General features: G+C 36.1%; 1 protein-coding gene across 1 annotated transcript in view; it reads left to right on the forward strand.

Annotated features, from left to right (window-relative positions):
* ADGRB3 (adhesion G protein-coupled receptor B3) overlaps nucleotides 1–18,589 on the forward strand; it is a 425,805-nt gene that overhangs the window by 371,721 nt on the left and 35,495 nt on the right. The window contains exons 20-23 of the mRNA XM_065730890.1: nucleotides 10,158–10,308; nucleotides 10,877–10,946; nucleotides 15,625–15,691; nucleotides 17,859–17,944. Coding sequence (XP_065586962.1) covers nucleotides 10,158–10,308; nucleotides 10,877–10,946; nucleotides 15,625–15,691; nucleotides 17,859–17,944 — 374 coding nt within the window. The remainder of the gene's footprint in view (nucleotides 1–10,157; nucleotides 10,309–10,876; nucleotides 10,947–15,624; nucleotides 15,692–17,858; nucleotides 17,945–18,589) is intronic.

Below are 18,589 nucleotides of genomic sequence, written 5' to 3' on the forward strand. Positions count from 1 at the left end.
ATTTAAGCTGAAAGTAGGGATAGTAAAGTGCTGATCATAATTTTCTATAAGCATAATTATTTGTCAAGCTTTTTAACAATGTATCATTGAGGAGCAACGCAAATCGCTATTCTCCATCTGCCCAACTGGGGCTTTGCCTAGTAATTTTTCCACCAGGGCATCAGTTTGCACTGTGTGTATTTGGATCCTCCAATAGGAAACTGAAGTCTCAAATACCAGACTCTGCTTTCTCAAATCTATCAGTACCTTTTGTTAATTCTTATGTTACATCATCTCTTCAACAAAGCACCTTTGGTTCCCTGCCTTTGTCAGTGCCCAAACACTTTATCCTCTTCTTCTCCGAACTACATAGGGACCTCCCTCACAACTGGACTATAAACTACTCTTTTCATTAGCTGCAGTCATTGCTGACTCATGAGTAACCCTTGTGCTTAGCTCAGCCACCCCTTCATTATCAATCCTGGCTCATTGCCCCTAGCTACTCACACAGTGCCCACAGTGAACTTTTAAATAAATTAAGCTTAGGAAGACTCAGGACCTTTGGAATGCGCTGGCATGAATTACTCATCACTCTAATTGACCGTTGGCTCTTGTATCCTCCATTCTTCTGCAAATATGTATAGCCATTCTTATAGTAATGCATCTAAATATTCCAAACAGCTTTTGCTTCAGTGCTAACCCAATTGTCTGTTATGTCTCTTCAAACCTGCCAAGAGCAACTGTCTTCATTTATGAGAGGACACTACACATTCCATATTTTAAACTATGTGGAATTTTTAGTTTAAAAAGAGTTTCTGAAAAATTGCTGTACTGAATAACAAAGAGTAAATAATACCAGTGAAGCCTTTTTATTATTTTACTATAATCTCCACCTTAATTTGCGTATTTTCCAAGTAAGTAGAGTTGTTTCTGACAGAGCACCATAATCATTCTGCTAGTGTGCACTCCTTGTTTTCTTATGAGCCACAGACAGTTGTAGAAACTGCGGCCCAAATTACACTTTTATTCCTGTCAATCCAGTCCCTTAAGTTCAGACTGCACCCTCAGTTCTGGTCCTAAAGTAATATTACCCTCCATTACATGTAAGAACATAAGAATGCCATCTGTTCTTCAAAGGTGAGGTTGGTCCTATTTGCCCATTCATTCAAAAACTAATTTATGTTTTATCCACAAATCTATGCTTTTTAAAACAGTAAGTCCACTTTAAAATAAGAAATCATTCAGATGAGGTAAATGCAAAACCTCATAATGCTGTTTGTACAGAGTAATTTTTCTGGATAGCATGGCCTTCAACTTCATTTTTAAGATTTCACTCAGTAGTTCCGTAATGAAGAAGATTTTTCTACAAAACATGACAGTGATTTGATTATTGAACAAAGTTATTATTATTCACAGTGTAAAAGTTTGATTTATTAGCAGGAGATTAGTAACAAAGGGTAAAAAATGGAACTAGGAAAAGGTATTCTCTAGCAATGAAACATCGTTGTTAGAAAACCATGATGAGAAATGGAGTCTAAGAAGACAGGAGGAAACTGAAAATCATGTATCTAAATGAATGGGTTTTATGCTTCAGAATTAAAAAAAAACTTCTTGTTTTTTTATTATCTATCTGAAAACCTGCTGTTCCAAGCTTCATGAACTTCACAATGCCTTAATGTAAATACATAGTTAAAATACTGTTATTTTGTCCTAATGGTTGGCATTTACCGTGTTTAAAGTGTTTAACATCAAAGCCAGCGGAAGTGATTCATGAGGTGAAGTTGACCATATTCTCTTAATAGAAAAATTATTAGTCCAATACTTTTGTAAGCATTTTAAATACTTAAGATACAGAACTAGACTACAATCCTCTATTCAAGTATTTACCATCCTTTATTTCTTAGGTGTAATGCTCACAATAAATTAATTAAGGAAAATCTTTGTGCTAACTTTTGAATTAGCCCTATAAACAACTAGAGGATCCTGTTTATTCATTCCCTGTCTGAATGTCCAGAAATATGTACATGTTCACAGCACAAAGGCAAAAAGGGAAAAGATTCCTTTACCAGGCTTCACAATCAAAGAAATTAAATTGCCTCTCTAACCTGTTCTCTGATATTGCTTTGCTGAGTTCATTTGCTTGCATATAGCCTAGCAGTAACAATCCAAACCGGGAGAACTAAAAATGAGTGTGAGAGTATGAGAACTCCCTTCCAACTGGCTTTCAATTTATAGTAAGCATGCCATGAAGAAAGCAATTCTGAGCTAACACGTTATAAACCTGCATACTGCAGTGACAGTCCCTAGAGAATGTTGTAAACAGTACAGAATGGATTTTATTGTCTCATATGGTAGCAATAGCTTAGCATGTTATGAATTATCCAACTGTACTTCTTACCTGTGTCCAAGCCAGTAACTACAATTGGCCACAAATACTTCTATAGCCCCAAGGCAAACTGGCACAAGAGGGCTTGCAGGCACACAACTGAGCCCTGCAAGGCAGGAGTTGAGCTGCCTGCAGGCTGACTAGAGGGCAGGCATCCTGGCCCAGGCTCTCCTTCAATCTGTGGTTGAGCCTGGTTTGAGAGAGCATCTTTTGGCTCATTTCAGAACTGTGCCAAAGAATACACTAACAATTAACTGGTATGGAACAAATGCTCACATTCCAGCACATAAAGGATGCTGTTGTTTTTGCTAGTGTAGACAGTTTTTGACATAAGACAATTCAAGGAAGGTTTTCAGGTGCAAAAATGAACTTTTACACTCTTCTATGCCAAAAATAGTAGAATATCCCCATCTAGCTAATGGAATGCTTTTGTACTTTGTGCATTTTAAGGTCTGGAGAAGAATAATGGCCAGTAGAGGAATTTGGTTAGGAAAAAAAACAACAAACCAGTTCTTTCTATAGAAATAACAGAGGGATGCAAAAATACTGCTACATGATATAAAATTAAAATGCAGAGGTTATTGATATTAGCGGTAGGGGTGACTGCATACTTTTTGTAGGTCAGGTACAAACAGCACTTGTGTTGCTGAAGTCTGTACTTGGTGAGAAATTCTGATTGATCTCCTTTGTCATCATCTGTGAATAAAGATTGTGACTGCTTTTCTCATAGAGGAGTTAATTTCAAAAATACATTTCAAGTAAGCTTTGAAATAAGATGAGCAGAAACTGAAGCTATTGTTAAAGTGTACAGAGATGAAAACTAGATGGTAGATATGGAAAGTCTAATGGGAAAGGGCAAATGTTAACAAAACTTACAGTTTAAATTGTTTAGTTATATACAGCTTTGTGCTAGAGTCATTGGGATTATCACAGAATCAAAGAACCACAGAATTGTAGGAGTTGGAAGGGACCTCTATAGATCATCAAGTCTCCCTGCCAAAGCAGCTCCCTAGCCCAGGTTGCACAGGTAGGCATCCAGGCAGGTCTTGAATGTCTCCAGAGAAGGAGACTCCACCACCTCTCTGTGCAGCCTGTCCCAGTGCTCCGTCACCCTCACTTTGAAGAAGTTCCTACTCACATTTGTGTGAAACTTACTATGCTTCAGTTTGTGGTCATTTCCCCTTGTCCTATCACCACACATTGCAGAGAAGAGTCCAGACTTGTCCCTTTGCCTCTCACTCCTTAGATATTTATAGACATGGATCAGGTCCCCTTTTAATCTTCTTTTATCAAGGCTGAACAGACCCAAGTCTCTCAGCCTTTCCTCATAAGGGAGATGTTCCACACTCTTTATCATTATGCTGTCCAAGGTGAGGAAAGAATCACAGAATCATAGAAACCTTAGAGTTGTAAGGGATCTTTACAGGTCATCTAGTCCAACTCCCCTGTAATGAACAGAGACACCACAGCTAGATCAGATTACCGAGGGCCTGATCCAGCCTTGCCTTGAAAATCTCCAGGAATGGGGCACCCACCACATCCCTGGGCAACCTGTTACAGTGCCTCACCACCCTCACTGTAAAAGACTTCTTACATCCAACCTAATCTACACACTTTAAGCTTGAAATCATTTCCCCTTCTTCTGTCGCCACAGACCCTCCTAATAGTGTGTTTCCTTTCTTGTAGCTCCCCTTTAGATACTGATGGGCCACTCTCAGGTCACCTTGAAGCCTTTTCTTCTCCAGGCTGAACAGCCTCAACTCTTTCAGCCTGCCCTTGTAGGATAAGCGTTCTGTCCCTTTGATCACTTTTGTGGTCCTTTTCTTGACGTGCCCCAACAGGTTTATGTCTCTCTTGTACTATGGATTCTGCATCTGGACACTGTACTCCAGGAGAGACCTCATTAGCACAGAGTAGAGAGGAGGGATCACCTCCCTCAACCTGCTGGCCACCCTTCATTTGATGCAGCCCAGGGTTGGTTTTCTGGGCCGTGAGAGCAGATTTCTGGCTCATGTCCAGCTTGCCATCCACCAGTACCACCATCATGTCTTTTTCATCAGGGCTGTGCTCAATCCTTTTGTCCCCCAGCTTGAATTTGTTGTAAGAGTTGCCTTAACCCTTGCGTTTGGATTTGTTGAACCTCACAAGGTTCACCTGGGCCCACTGCTCAAGCCTATCTTGGTTCCTCTGTGTGCATCCCATCCCTCTGGTGTGTCAACCACACCCCACAGCTTGGTGTCATCGGCAAACTTGCTGAGAATGCACTTGACCCCACTGTCAATGTCATTGATGAAGATATTGAAGAGTATTGTCCACATCACTGACCCTGGAGGTCCATCCAGGACAGAAGATCAGATGAGACAGAAAAATAAACCTTAAACCAAAACAGCTGAAGAGATCGTGCTGCACCCTGACAGTGAGAACATGTAGTAGTCCCAAACTTTAACAGCTTTTGTGATAATTCATACAAAATGCAAAAAAAAAAAAAAAAAAGTAATGAAAACTAAATTCTGAATCCATCTACCTGTGGAATTTTGATGCTGTTGATACAGATGTTCTTTGTGAAACAGTAGCGATAAACTAAACTAAAGGAATTGCAGAAACTGAGCTACTTTAAAACTAGTTATCTCAGAACCTAAAAAGTCATCTTCTTTGTTGTGAAAAAACAAAAATGGTTGAGTAGAAGAAAAATTAATTGTCCTCAGTTATCCCTCATGACTTATATATATGGAGGCGATACATCAATATTCAAAATCCGCAACTGTTGTACTAAAAAATTAGATTGCTCCAAAATTCTAGTAAAGGTTACCATTCACATTGTCTTGCACCATGTATAGAATCTCACAGTACAATAATTAGTCATGCATACCTCTCACATAAATGTTCATGAAGTCTAATGATAATTATCTTAGGTTATCTTGGAAAGATATCAGAGCATAACATAGTGAAGCCAAATCACTTGAACCATTAGCTTTTAAGGACAGTGGAGGAGAATTCTAGAATATCAAAAAGTCTATTAATTTATAAATGTATCTTTGTAACTGTTGAGTTAAAAATATGAATAACATTATTTCACAGATAGCTTATTCAAACATTGGAATGGGCTGCTCGGGGAAGTGATGCAGTCCTCACCTCTAGAGGTATTTCATGTGTGGATGTGGCACGAAGGCAAATGGTTTAGTGATGGGACTTGACAGTTTTGTTAGGTGGTTGGACTTAATGATCTTGAAGGTCTTTTCCAGTTTCGATGATTCTGTGATTTTAGAACAAATTTTTACATTTGAATGATATTTTCAATGTGGGTTTCAGGTTTCCCATTTTCCTTTCTTGAATAAAAGATATTAGAAGTACGCTAGTGCAGAAAAAGAAAACACGAAATTGTTTTTTTAATCAAAATAAAACCCCAAAGTTTTGTGGTGCTAGTATTATTAATGATTCCATAAGGGAAACCTGAAAGTCTGCAGTTATGATTTCTCAAACATTTAGGAAATTAACAATTTCAAATATGTTTGAAAATTAAAAGACAAGCATACATCCCATATTTACTGTCAAAATGCATTCCCTCTTCCAAAAAAAACAATCTTGCAATGCAAGCCCATGCTTGTTTGTCTCACAGTTTCTGAAAGTTCATTGCTTCTTGGTGTTTTACTCTAGAAAGTAGTATTTATTCTAGAATTTAGTATTATATAAGAATAGTGATTGTTCTTCGTTCCTTAGACAAAGGTATTCCATTGTTCAAGTCAATTAAAAAAATCAGTAAAAGAAAGTAAATAGAGAATTATCAGTAGTATTTTCCTTTATGGATTGACACATTTAGCATGAACATGGAAAAGATTATTTATTCTATGCCTGTTTAAAGACTTGAGGATTGCAAAAAGACAATAACTGAATGCCAACTTTAACATGAAATTATGTTTCTGTTCTTTGCGGTGATCTTTGCATTGTCTTTATTTTCTTTATTCTTTGTTTCATTTTTTATTTTGTTGTGCTCTTAAAGTGCTCCCTGTTTGTGGATCCAATCCATGGTCAAACTTCCTAAGAATAAAAGTAGCGCCTATTTAATTTATCTCTTTAGAGGTAAATTAAAGGCAAGGTTTTTGTTTCTTTGTTTGTTTTTTAATCTCCATGAAATTTAATTATTTACATATACGAATTCCTATATCTTCTTCACAACAAATTCCATCTGAGTGGATTTTAACCCTGCTCACTTTGTTATCACCAGTATAGACTGCATTTTACACATCTATTTTCCACTTGCTCTGATTCTTACAGTATTTATTAGAATGCAGAGACAGATGACTAGGTTGACGTAGAAAAAAGAACCTGTTTCAGGGCAAGAAGAAAAATCTGTCATCTTTAGGTAAATCTCTGTGTGGAAAATTTGCTCTTTTATTAAAAAAAAAACAGAGGTTCTAGAAATTTTGATAAATGCTGATTTTCAGGATGTGCTTATGATTTCTTTCTATAGGTCCTTGAAAGAGATATGTGTTCTCAGTGTTACTTATCATTATTACATTACAAATACTAAATTCTAGAATAAGTAGATTGGAATTTCCATTGTTTTTTTACACTTCTCAAATGAGTGCTTCCTTTACAAGAATGAAAGAAGAATATAATTTGAAGCCTGATGTGATTTTTGTCTTTAATAGTATATTGTTTATAAAGAAGAAATAGTATATTGTTTATAAAGAAGATTTGTCTTACTTAGATATTCAAGCTAGCTGAACGCTTGAGGCTCAATTACAGCTAACAAAATTGTGCTTTCTGAGGACAGAAAAGCTCCTTCCCCCTACTTATAATTAGAATCAAATCTGGGGAGCTGAGAACAGCAGCTATGGGAGGAAGAATAGGTTAGTGTAACAGAGCCAACTTCATTCAGAAACTGAAGAAAGTGAGAATAAATTATGCTGTTAAAATTAATTTTGTTTCAAGTTGAAAGGCGTTCAGCACAGGTAATTAAATTGGTGAGTTTTAATATACTAGAATGAAAAACAAATAATGAATTGGGGAGGATGTGTAGAACTTGGTTGACATGCTTTGGGTTTGTAAATTATGGGCTGCAGGTGCAGCAGGGTGGGGGGCAGGTGATGAAGTGATGATCCTTTGCCAAAACAGAAGAGAAGAAAGAGGAGCCTAGGAGTAGTCCAGGGCCTGGTGAGACAGACAAAAATAAATAGGAATGAAGTACTTGTAAAATTATGGCTCCCTTGCTAGAAATAATACCCAATTTAATGATGGTGATTTTTTTTTCTTCATTTTTTCTGTTTGGGAATACACATCCCAAATACAGTATTTTCCCAGTCAGCACAATGTGGTTTGTTTATTTATTTACCAAAGTGGATGAATATATCATTACCTAACAGCCAGGATTCCAGGGGGATATCGGTCAAACATGCCAAGTCCGTGGCTATACCTGGGTGCATACCAGCTGCCAAAGCTTGTTCTCTTGCTGAGGATGGAGGGATGTTGAATACACTTCGAGCACTGCCTTCACATGATTCTGTCATCATGATCCACCAGTGGTTGTAGGTGTTATTCTGAGGCTGTTTTGCATCCTTCTGATAGTATGTGATGCAAATACGCTGTTACATGACTTACCATCAGTGTTCATTAGAACCCCATCTGCCATTCAGAAGAGTTAGCTATAATCAGCAGTCGTATATTCCAGCTAGAACACAGATTGCTCCTAATAAAACTTGCTTCTGTCTTCTCATTTTGTGATCACCATGATCATTAACATTTTAATCACGCTTCTTTCTTCCACAAAGCCATGTCCACATTTATATCAGATTACCATCATCTGTCTTTCTTTCAATACAGTGGATAAAGTATGAGCTAAAATTTGCAATCTATACTCAGTCATCCATAAGAGTTAGCATTGATTTCACCAAGACAGATCGGGATTTGTTCAAATTTGGATATTTATAAGACAAATAGTATATTCCCATTTTTAAAGTGTTTTAACTCTGAAGCATCTTCCTAGAAGATTCTACATTGTTCCTGAAAAGTCATTTTTTGTAAAATTCTATTTCCAACAACACATGCCAATTTTAACAAAAGCATTGGTGGGAAGGCAAATGAGGTTACACTGTAGGAAGTCAAAACAAATGAGCCAACAAGTAAAAGAAAGAACATTTATGCATTTTCTATAATGTTTACTGTGCATTTTGCTGGATAGCCTTCATCATAAATAAATATTTATCATAAACAGGAAGTATTGTTATCAGTTAGGCTTTAACAGGATAGATTTTATGAATTCAAGTACATTGGGAACATTTGAATGTAAAAAATAAAGGCAAAATCTAAGATTAAATGACTAACGCATTTTCAGGATCTGCTAGGTTTTTTTGTTTGAGTTATGTAGATTTTTTTCCCAGTTTACATTTCACTTTTTAAACATAAAGAATAATTATGTTGCATATAATAATTTAGAAACATTGCCTACCCCCCACCCCCAACTTAAATAGATTATTTGATCCAGGATTAGGTGGCAAGGTTTTTGTCATATCTGTAAAATCATAACAGGAAATGAAATGATTGAGTCTTAAAGTGCATGTTTTGAAACTTTTGAGGTTGATATCAGGTGAACTGTGTATTTTAGGCAAGTATATAAGAATCTGGGAAAATTAACAATAGAAATTTCAAGACAACACAATCTGTAACTAATAAACCATATAAAATGAACTAAAATTCAAGTCTGATAATAGATATATACATTATCTTTTCCAAACTTTTCCAAACTTTCATAGCCTTGATTTAATATTTTTTCTTAACTGGGATTTTAGTAGAACTGTTGGCCAGACTTTTCTTATATGCATTTAAGACAGCAATCAGTTGTGTATGTTGCATAAAGAAATAATCATAACATCCACATTTCAGAATTGTGATCTTGCATTGATAGTGTGATTTTTTTTTTTAATATTGATGTGATTTTGACAGTTTAAATTGTGATGAGGATAAAGGCACTTTGCTCTCAATATTACTGGTGTGGGTTTGATGGAGTGATACAATGGACACTTATTTTATAGCCCGCAACTGGCATTTCAAGCAACACAGTGAAAGGTAGATCATAATTTATTTCAAGAAAGAGGCAAGCTCATTTATATAAGTGACAATGTCAAGTTTAATTAAGGGCTAGAGTGACAAAGGAGAGCCGACTGTGTGCACTCAAAATACTTTTCAAATGACAAATGTCTGACACCCATAAAAAACAATATCCAAAGTAATTGGTAAGGTTATGATACTTTAACCCGACTAAAAAGATTTTAGGCAGTATATTCTAGTAGGTTAACACTCTATCTGATTTATGTGTAAAAACAGATTAATTAAACTTAATCTAGAGCCAAAAACTCAGATTTAGAGTTTAAGTTCTTCTGCATGGAGGGAAAGAAAATGTAACTGACAATTAGGAGCATTGGTATTCCCATGTTTACTTTATTTGCCTATATGAGATTTTAGAACCAGTAACTTTGTTATTTCACTGCTATGGCATTTTGGAAACTCCGGGTCAAACTAAAAATGTAGAGAAAAATCTGTTGGTATGATTTGTATGTTATTTGTTCTTGCTCTGCACACTCAGTGTTGTAGAAAACAGTCCAAATCCACACAATCCAAATCCACACAATCCTAATCCACACCAACATCTCTTTCTTTCTCTCTTTGTGGCAACTACACCAATAAAGAGAGAGCTGATGTTAAAGGTCAGGATGATAGAATATGACAGCTCTTTGACATGAAAAGATAAATGAGTGTCCCTAAGTATTCAGCATGAGCTTCTCTTTGATCCCTGCAGGGCATCTGCACCACAACCACCGCATTTTTGCACTTCTTCTTCTTAGCTTCATTCTGTTGGGTCTTGACGGAAGCGTGGCAGTCATATATGGCTGTTACTGGAAAAATTAGGACACGGCTCATAAGGAAACGTTTCCTGTGCCTTGGATGGGGTAAGTCTGTAAAACCCATTTACTTAGAGTCATTGGAGTGAAACATTTAATGCAGTGATAATGCCAGAAGTATTATCATTTTCCACAACGCACTTGAAAGATAGTAGACAGTGCATTAATAAATAGAGAACTAGGTTTGGAGTCCTTCCACTTTAGCTTCAGTATAATCATTTACCTCAAGCCATGCTGGTGTTTATTTTGGCATTCTGTAATAAATGTGTTTTAACATAATTTTAGTTTTCAGCCAAGTTGCATGATATCAAGAAATAAAAATATAATAACAAAAAAATCATTTACTGAATTTCATGAAGACTGTTACTAGTTCACTTTAAGACATATTGGAGGTACCAGTAATTTAGCTACTGAAGTAACACAGAAAACATCTCTGACAGTGCTTGAGAAAAACAAATCCTGTAATAGCACTGTGCAGGATTGATACAGATGATTAATTCCATGTAAAATTGATCATTTTATGTTAGTTTGCCCTGTCGTTTTTTGTTCAGATGGAACAGCAGTATTTTGATCACCCTGTAATGATTTTTACTGTTTTGTGATGTTTTTTTTCCAGGTTTACCAGCCTTAGTGGTTGCAATATCAATAGGCTTTACCAAGACGAAAGGATATGGAACAGCTCACTAGTAAGTCAGTCTGAAATGTTAAACTACATTTTTAATTAACAGGGTTCTCATACCCATCAGGAAGTATATAGCAGGGTTTGGAGGCCCTCCCTGCAAGTGTTCATTCACACTTGGAAATGTCCTAGGAGTCACTGAGTGATTCACAGAAGTACAAAAGGAAACCATATGCCAGTCTTGGACTAAACTCAGCAAAATGCCAGGAATCCTGGATTTCCTGTGAGCATTTGAAGCAGCAAGCCATTTAGAAGCCCTATAGATCAAGACTGTTTATTTGTCTAACATTTATGGAAATTTACCAAAGGGAACCTTACATGTTGTGTTTGACAACCTCTAAACATATCTAAAACTGTACTGGCAAGAGTTTCTTTGTCACTCAGGTTTTTACCCACCAAGTATGTAAGGTGCTACCTAACCTTTTTTGTCCCTGACCTGCATGGAGCCAAAGTTCTGCAAAGCCTCCAAATATCTCCCATTCATTCCTCTCTCCTGGAGTGCCTGATCCAACCCTTTTCATGAACTGAATTTTATGTGAGAGACAGGAAGAAGATCATATACACATTATTAATACAAGTTTTATTTAACCACCTGCATGGTTACAGTGCATATTTAGCACCCAGAAAAAAAAAATCACAGCTCAGCTAGCTTGCCCTTTCCCTGTCTCTTGCCAAAGAAGCTTGGCCTGAGTGTCAGTCCTGCCCACAAAAGCTTCTAAACACCAAGACATTATGTGTTGGGGTTTTTTCCTTCAGTCTTTCCATTTGCAGCTCTCCTCGTGTTGCCTATGATATTAAGTATGCATCTGGACAGCAAGAGAGGAAATATGACTGTAGCCTGCTAATGAGGACATTCATCAGAGATGTGGATGAGTTAGGTCAAGTCCTTGCTTTGGTGAATATTTAATTACTCTCCTTAGCATCATCACAGAATGAGATCAGGGTTCCCCCTCCCTGCCACGTGTCCCACCCTTGAGGCACATAGCAGAGGGGGCTTCAAGCCCTTGCTCTGGGTAGGTAAGGCGCCAAATCTGCTCCTGCTTACCTGCTCTAACCACTGAGCTCTCTAGTTTTGAATTGTGACAACATTTCTTGCATTTTGTTCATGAGGAACGGCTTACCTAGCTAATGTTCTTAACTGCAGGACAGCACTTACAGCTGGGAATCATTAGTGATAAAAATGTCTTAGCTACCTTTCAGGAGTTATATTGAGAACGTGCGACTCTGGCATTTTTATAGCTAATAAGTTCTCATCTTGCTGTTTTGGTTTTTTTTATTTTATTATTTGATCCCTTGACCAGTACTGAAGTGCCTGTTTAGCGGTGAGGATTATGAATTTTGACATTACAGTGTACAGACCCCACTGGGAATGTAGGTCTGCCTCTTGCCAGATCAATCCCATTACATTTTCTCTACTGAAATTAGTCATATGTGACATTTTGCTTCACTTAGTGTTGCTTCTTATGTCTTCCATGCGATGTAAATATTTTTAACAGAAGATATGAAATATTCAGACAAAGCAACAAATCATTCATTAAGGGTAACCTGGAAAGTGGAATAGAGGAGGTCTCTGTACACATACCAACTCCTCCAGGACCACAGAACAGAAGCACAAGTGGAGGTGTATAGAGAAAAAATGGAATCATAATGCAGATCCTGTTTCACTTGCAAACCGTTTTCTTACCACTTGACATCACAATGGTGAAGAATGGAATTTCCTCCTTTGTCACTATCTGATGTGCTGTCCCACTGTAGAATGTAATGAAGAATTATGGCCTATAAGTGTTTGGCCATGTGAAAGCAGAGCACCTGTGCTATTTTCAAAAGCACTTCTTAAAGTTTTTAAACTGCTTATTCTAATGTATATTTGGCCCATTTGGCTACACTGAGTTAAGCATATGCCACCATCGGAGGGAAGTACATCCTGTTGCAAACTGTTCCTAATTTTTAAGATGCTATTTTTGGAAAAAAAAAAAAAAAAAGCAGTTGATTCCAGTCCCCAGCATGGAAAGTTTGACTGGAAGGGAGACCCAGAGGTCTTTAAAGCAGATCCTAGGTTCATCTTATGGTATGGCTGAAGAGTTTGGCTTGAAGTGTTCATCTTAGACCCAACTTCATGATAACAGTATCTGATTTCTGTGTTTTCCATTCAACGATAATTATTGGATGGTTCCATTACTGTACATTCAAAACCACGTGTGAAAACTTTATTTAGACAGTTGTAGTGATAAAATACAGAAACAAGGAATTCCTGAAAAAAAAAATTGAAAAATTAAAAACACAGTAACAAGCTTTTAGATGTTTGAAAATATTAGTGTAAAGGCTTGGACACTTTTTCCATCCATTTCTGTGTATTTAATAAAAATTTTCACTACCTCTCCTCAGATGATGAGAACTATGAATGTACCACTACTGCAAGTTACAGACAGTAAACCTGTGAGACCTGTTCATGTATACATACAGTGAGAAATATTAATCAGTGATACAGATAACTTTTGGGAATTTGTTGTATCAGCAAAATTTAAAATTCTACTATAGTTGTATTACCCCAAGAGAAGAATCCATTCACCCATCGAACATCAGACACTACAAGATGTACAAAATGTACAGGACACAGAAGCAAATCTACAGATGTTTCAACACTCAGCAAAATTTTATGACTGTGTAACAGGGTGCCATAAAACAACTAGTAGATGTTCTTATACTAATCAATTTATATGGCTTTCGGCATGTGGAGAGCAGGGAGAAAGAAGACAGAACAGGAGAACACAATAAAAACAACTATGAAGCTTTGGAGAAAAAAAAATGCTATTAGATCAAAGAAAAAGAGAAGAATGAAAAATGCTAAAAGAGTCGGCAGCAATTGCCTTATAGTATAAGAAAGGACATAAAAAATTCTGTTGAAAAAGATGGGAAAAGTGCATTTCAGAGACATCAATTGGCAGATATTGGAAACATGGTAAAAAAGAACAAACGAAAACACAAAAGACTGCTGAAAATCGCTATTGCTGAAAATTCAGACTATAAAAGAAAAGAATACAACCTCTGTGTTTTCTTCCAGCCCTGTTCCTAAACAGAAGTCACTCTTTTTAACAGTCATTTTCACTGAGAGCATAAGGCAGGAAGAAAGAATTATCTCCTTGTCTTAAAGGCTTTTGTGGTTAAAACATTTTCCTCTGTATTAAAAGAAACCACTGACATTTTATTCAGCACTGGTAATTGAAATTATAAATCAAAATAAGTCAAGAATTTTCATGGATTGATGTTTCTATCTAATAATAAACATAAACGTTTAAATTATAGGTTTTAATTATGCACAGCGGTCTTTTTCACTAATATTGGTAAGAAAATGCACTGTGAATATATCCCTTCTCAGAAGGTCATGTTCTCAGTCTCTCATAAGAAATAACCTTTTTTATTATTATTATTATAAAAATTGCATTGCATTTTGAAAGCATTTTTCTTAGACATTACAAAAATTAATTAAACTTTTTTTTTTTTTTTTGGGGGGGGGAGTGAGAGGAGGGAGGATGAAGACTACCTCGACAGTAATTACCTTTTTAACAGTGAAAGTAATATAAATTATTTATATCAGTTTTTTTTTTTTTCCAGAATTTAGCATGTTAACGCAGCTAGGTTCATGAGGCAGATTTCACATCTTCACCGCAATGAGGAACAGTTTTATTCTCTGCAGTTGAAATTCCAGTTGTAACAGATAATTATGGAGCATTTGCATTTACATTGTTTTCAAAAGCACAAAAAGAGCACTGGAAAACATATACGTATGATATATGTATGGTTCTGATGTGAATGTTTCTGAATGTGAGATCCAAGTTAATTATTTGAATGCATATATTTGAGTTTTCTTATATGTAGGTGTGATCAAGCATTCAAATAAACATACAATTCTTTGAATATGTAATCAGTAGAAAAATAGCACAGCTGCATTTATTTCAGTGTGTGAAGCTCCTGATCTTTTGCAGATATGTAAAGCTTTATATCATGGTGTATCAAATATTTAGAATTTGAATCTGTAAACACTCTGTGTTCAGAAATGCGATGGTTTTTAGTGAAAGCTCTGATGCAATGTGACAAAGTCTGCAAGATGAGTAGCTCACCAGAATATACAGTTTTCATACACTTTAAAATACGCATTTACATTGTTTGCAAAATATTCCAGAGAATATAAAGCAGATAAACCATGTATAATGAATTTTCTTTAACAGGAATGTTATCTGTATGACTTAGTCCTGATAACAATTCTTAAATGACATATGTGAGGATATAAAGAAACACTGTTTTAATTTCTGTCATTGGTAACTGACCATTCTAGAAAACAAGAAATATTTCTTCATAGTCAAGTCCTGTTCATTTAGCTCATCCCAAATACTTAGAGAATATTTGACAAGAATTTACGGATTTATTTTACATGATGTTCATAACAGATTTCAGAATATATAAAATTTGCATCTAAACTTTTGAAACTTTAACTATTGGTAATGCAAATCCCTTTTCAACTGTCTACACCATCATATCAACTAAGAAATTCTCTTCTGTCTGTCTATATTTCTACATATTCATTGAACACAAAGCAAGCTTATACTGTAGCAATTATTAATGCTTTCTTGACAATCCATTATACTTATTTTTAATTTGTGTTAGTTCTTCTCTAATGTTCTTTCTAGCTGTTGGCTGTCTCTTGAAGGAGGGCTACTTTACGCTTTCGTTGGACCTGCAGCTGCTGTTGTCTTGGTAAACATTAATATCATTTCCAGTATGTTCATATGAAATGGTAGAATATGTTCTTTAAATTATAGAGGCTTAGCCATTCCATAGAGTTCAATTTTGCTGTAAATAGTGAGCTCAGTTGAACATGCCTCCTATATTTTGAATGCATGATTCATTTAATTGTATCACATTGTTATAGCAGTTTTAACTTCATGTTTGCACAGTAAACTGTGAAAGAATATATGTACTGATTGGTGGCACAGTAAACTTGTTACAGGCATCACTTAGTTATTATCAGTAGCATCTACACAATTGTCACTGCCTTGTAAGTTCAGTGACAGTCTTGATAGAGTGCTGCTTGGCAGTGTAATGCTGTGCCAGCAAAATCAGCAGGAGTGGAACCAGCCAGCAAGTTCTCCATGGCTACTGCTTTTTGAGGCAAAGAAAAAAAAAAGCATCATAACTCAGAAATGTTACTCATTTGTGTATTAATCTTCCACATCTATGGAAATTCATTTAGCTGTAGGATTCACTTTGTCTAATGGTAGACATCTGCAATGTAGATTTCTGCATCTATGCTAATTATTCCAGATGTATATCGCTGTCAGTGGAGAAAAATATGCATTTTTAAGGCACAAATTGTCAGAAGTATTTGAACTATTGAATTTAGAGTAAGAAGAATTGCACCTTATGCGTGCCACTAGCTATCAGTTGTATGCTCTGCGATCTGTATAGATTTTGTTGAATAATTTGTTTCACATTTTTCTGGGAAGTAGATTACAGATTTTGGATCTAGTTTTTTCCTTGAACTGGTTTTATACTAGGATTGCTCTATGAACAACAGTTAGCTCAGATTTTCACTTTCAAAAGGGAATCAGTCACAGTAGTCATCAAAGATAAAGCCATTTAGCCACAAAGATTATACCGAAATGGGTGTTTACAACTTCCATAGAGTTTCTCTCATCGTTGTCTGGAGTCAGGCCAGGATCTTTTTGTACAGCTCACAGTCCCCCACCAAGAGAGAGGAACCAAGGATGTTTACAAAAAGCCAGGCATAATTTTCACATGGAACTGTATGTTCTCTTTGTAATTGGCAAGCTTTGTTCAGAGATGTTTGAAGTTCACAGTCACAGTATTCCCTGCCATTAGCTCATGGCTGTGCAAGGAGCTATTCTATGCAGCCACTTAAGCTTAAGTGTATGAAGCAAAAGAATTGTATAGCATCAGCTGGAAAATGTAAATGCTGAAAATAAAGTGATGATAAGAAAAACTGAAAAGGAGTTGGCAGGACAGACTGGCAACAATTAGGGATTTTGGCAGATGTCTTGGAAAATCTGCTTCTGTAATCAGAAAAACAAAAATCATTTTTTTAATACACTGAATACCTGATACTACCTTTTCATGGGGCTATGCAGGATAGCATCACTGAATTCTGTTCAATTTTACAAATGGATAATAACAGTCATTAGGTTGTCCATTTAGTGTCATTAGTATGTTCATCAAGTGCCAGAGTCTGACTGCCAAAACATTTGGAATTATTTTCTTAGGTTTAGTCCTCAAGTGATATATGTGGGCACAATACTGTGTACTTTAATGGGCATAAACAGATTTACTTAAGACATTCATATACCCTACCACAACCCCTTCCCCCCAAGAGAGGAGACTGAAAGGCTCATGACTGGCATTTTAGTGAACGACAGGGACAGTGAGTGATGTGCAGAAGGATATGGAAAACCACAGGCTGGTTCTACATAAGTGAAGACATCCATGTGGAAATTAAGTGCTCAAAAAGGAGGATGGCTACTGTCATTCATGTGCACTGACCAGGTCTGCCCTGGTCAATTCAAATGCAATTCTATGTGGTTTTCCTGGAATAGAAAATATAATTGCAATTACATTTGAGAAGTATTATAGCTGTAGTACTTGAGTTTCTGGCCAGAAAACCTGTATATAACTCGATAACAGATATAATTTAAGATTAAAAAATAAGTGTCTTGCAGCAAGGCACTTGTGTGTTACCCACTTGAGAATACATACTTGTGTGTTTGGGGATGGTGTCACATCATTCCTGATGACATACTCAGAAGTGTAACAAGGGGCTTATTTACTGATGTAACAGGATAAAATATTTTCTTTCTGTAAAAGATCAACTGTTTTGCCGTTTTTGTTTGTTTGTTTGTTTGTTTGTTAGGTCAACATGGTGATTGGCATTTTGGTATTTAATAAACTTGTTTCCAGAGATGGGATCCTAGATAAAAAGCTCAAGCACAGAGCGGGGTAAGAAACAATTGTGGGTTTTTTTCAACAAAATTGGGGATATTTTTAAAGCATATTCAAATTGCAGCAATGATTTCCAATTACAGATATTCCCCAAAAATGCATTTGATTGTTCTTTGAACATTTATACCAGTGTAATAGCGTGTCTAACAGATTCCATTCATCTCAAAAGCTGCAGTTGCATTATTTTGAAGGAATGCAACTAAATAAACTAATGATAATAAAACACAAGTACAGCAGTATTAAGAATGAAGATTAAACAAATCTGAGCAGATTTCAGAAGACTGTCATATACTGAAACTTGTTGCAGCTAGGAAAATAGTTTCATGAATAATGCTTAATGAAGGAACTGATTATTTTTCTGTCTGGCTGCGTACTTCAGTTGCTATGGTGGGAAATGTTACTCATTTGTGTAAACTGTTGCAAAATACACATTACAGCATCATGGTTCTTACTGAGGTCAGTGCTATTCTGCTACTCTTGACTCTGAATAATTTACCTACTTTCAGACATCTATGTCTACACTTATATTCCAAATTGATGCAACAGGTTTCTTTTTTTTTTTTTTTTTTTTATAAAAGTTCAAAAGTAAAAAGAATAAGTGAATGTAAGTTCTGGGTTATTGACTGTTTACTTGTATTTGCA

The sequence above is a fragment of the Cyrtonyx montezumae genome, unplaced genomic scaffold (genome assembly GCF_038088225.1).
Source record: "Cyrtonyx montezumae isolate F1298 unplaced genomic scaffold, pur_monq_1.0 scaffold_13, whole genome shotgun sequence".
Classification (NCBI taxonomy): Eukaryota; Metazoa; Chordata; class Aves; order Galliformes; family Odontophoridae; genus Cyrtonyx; species Cyrtonyx montezumae.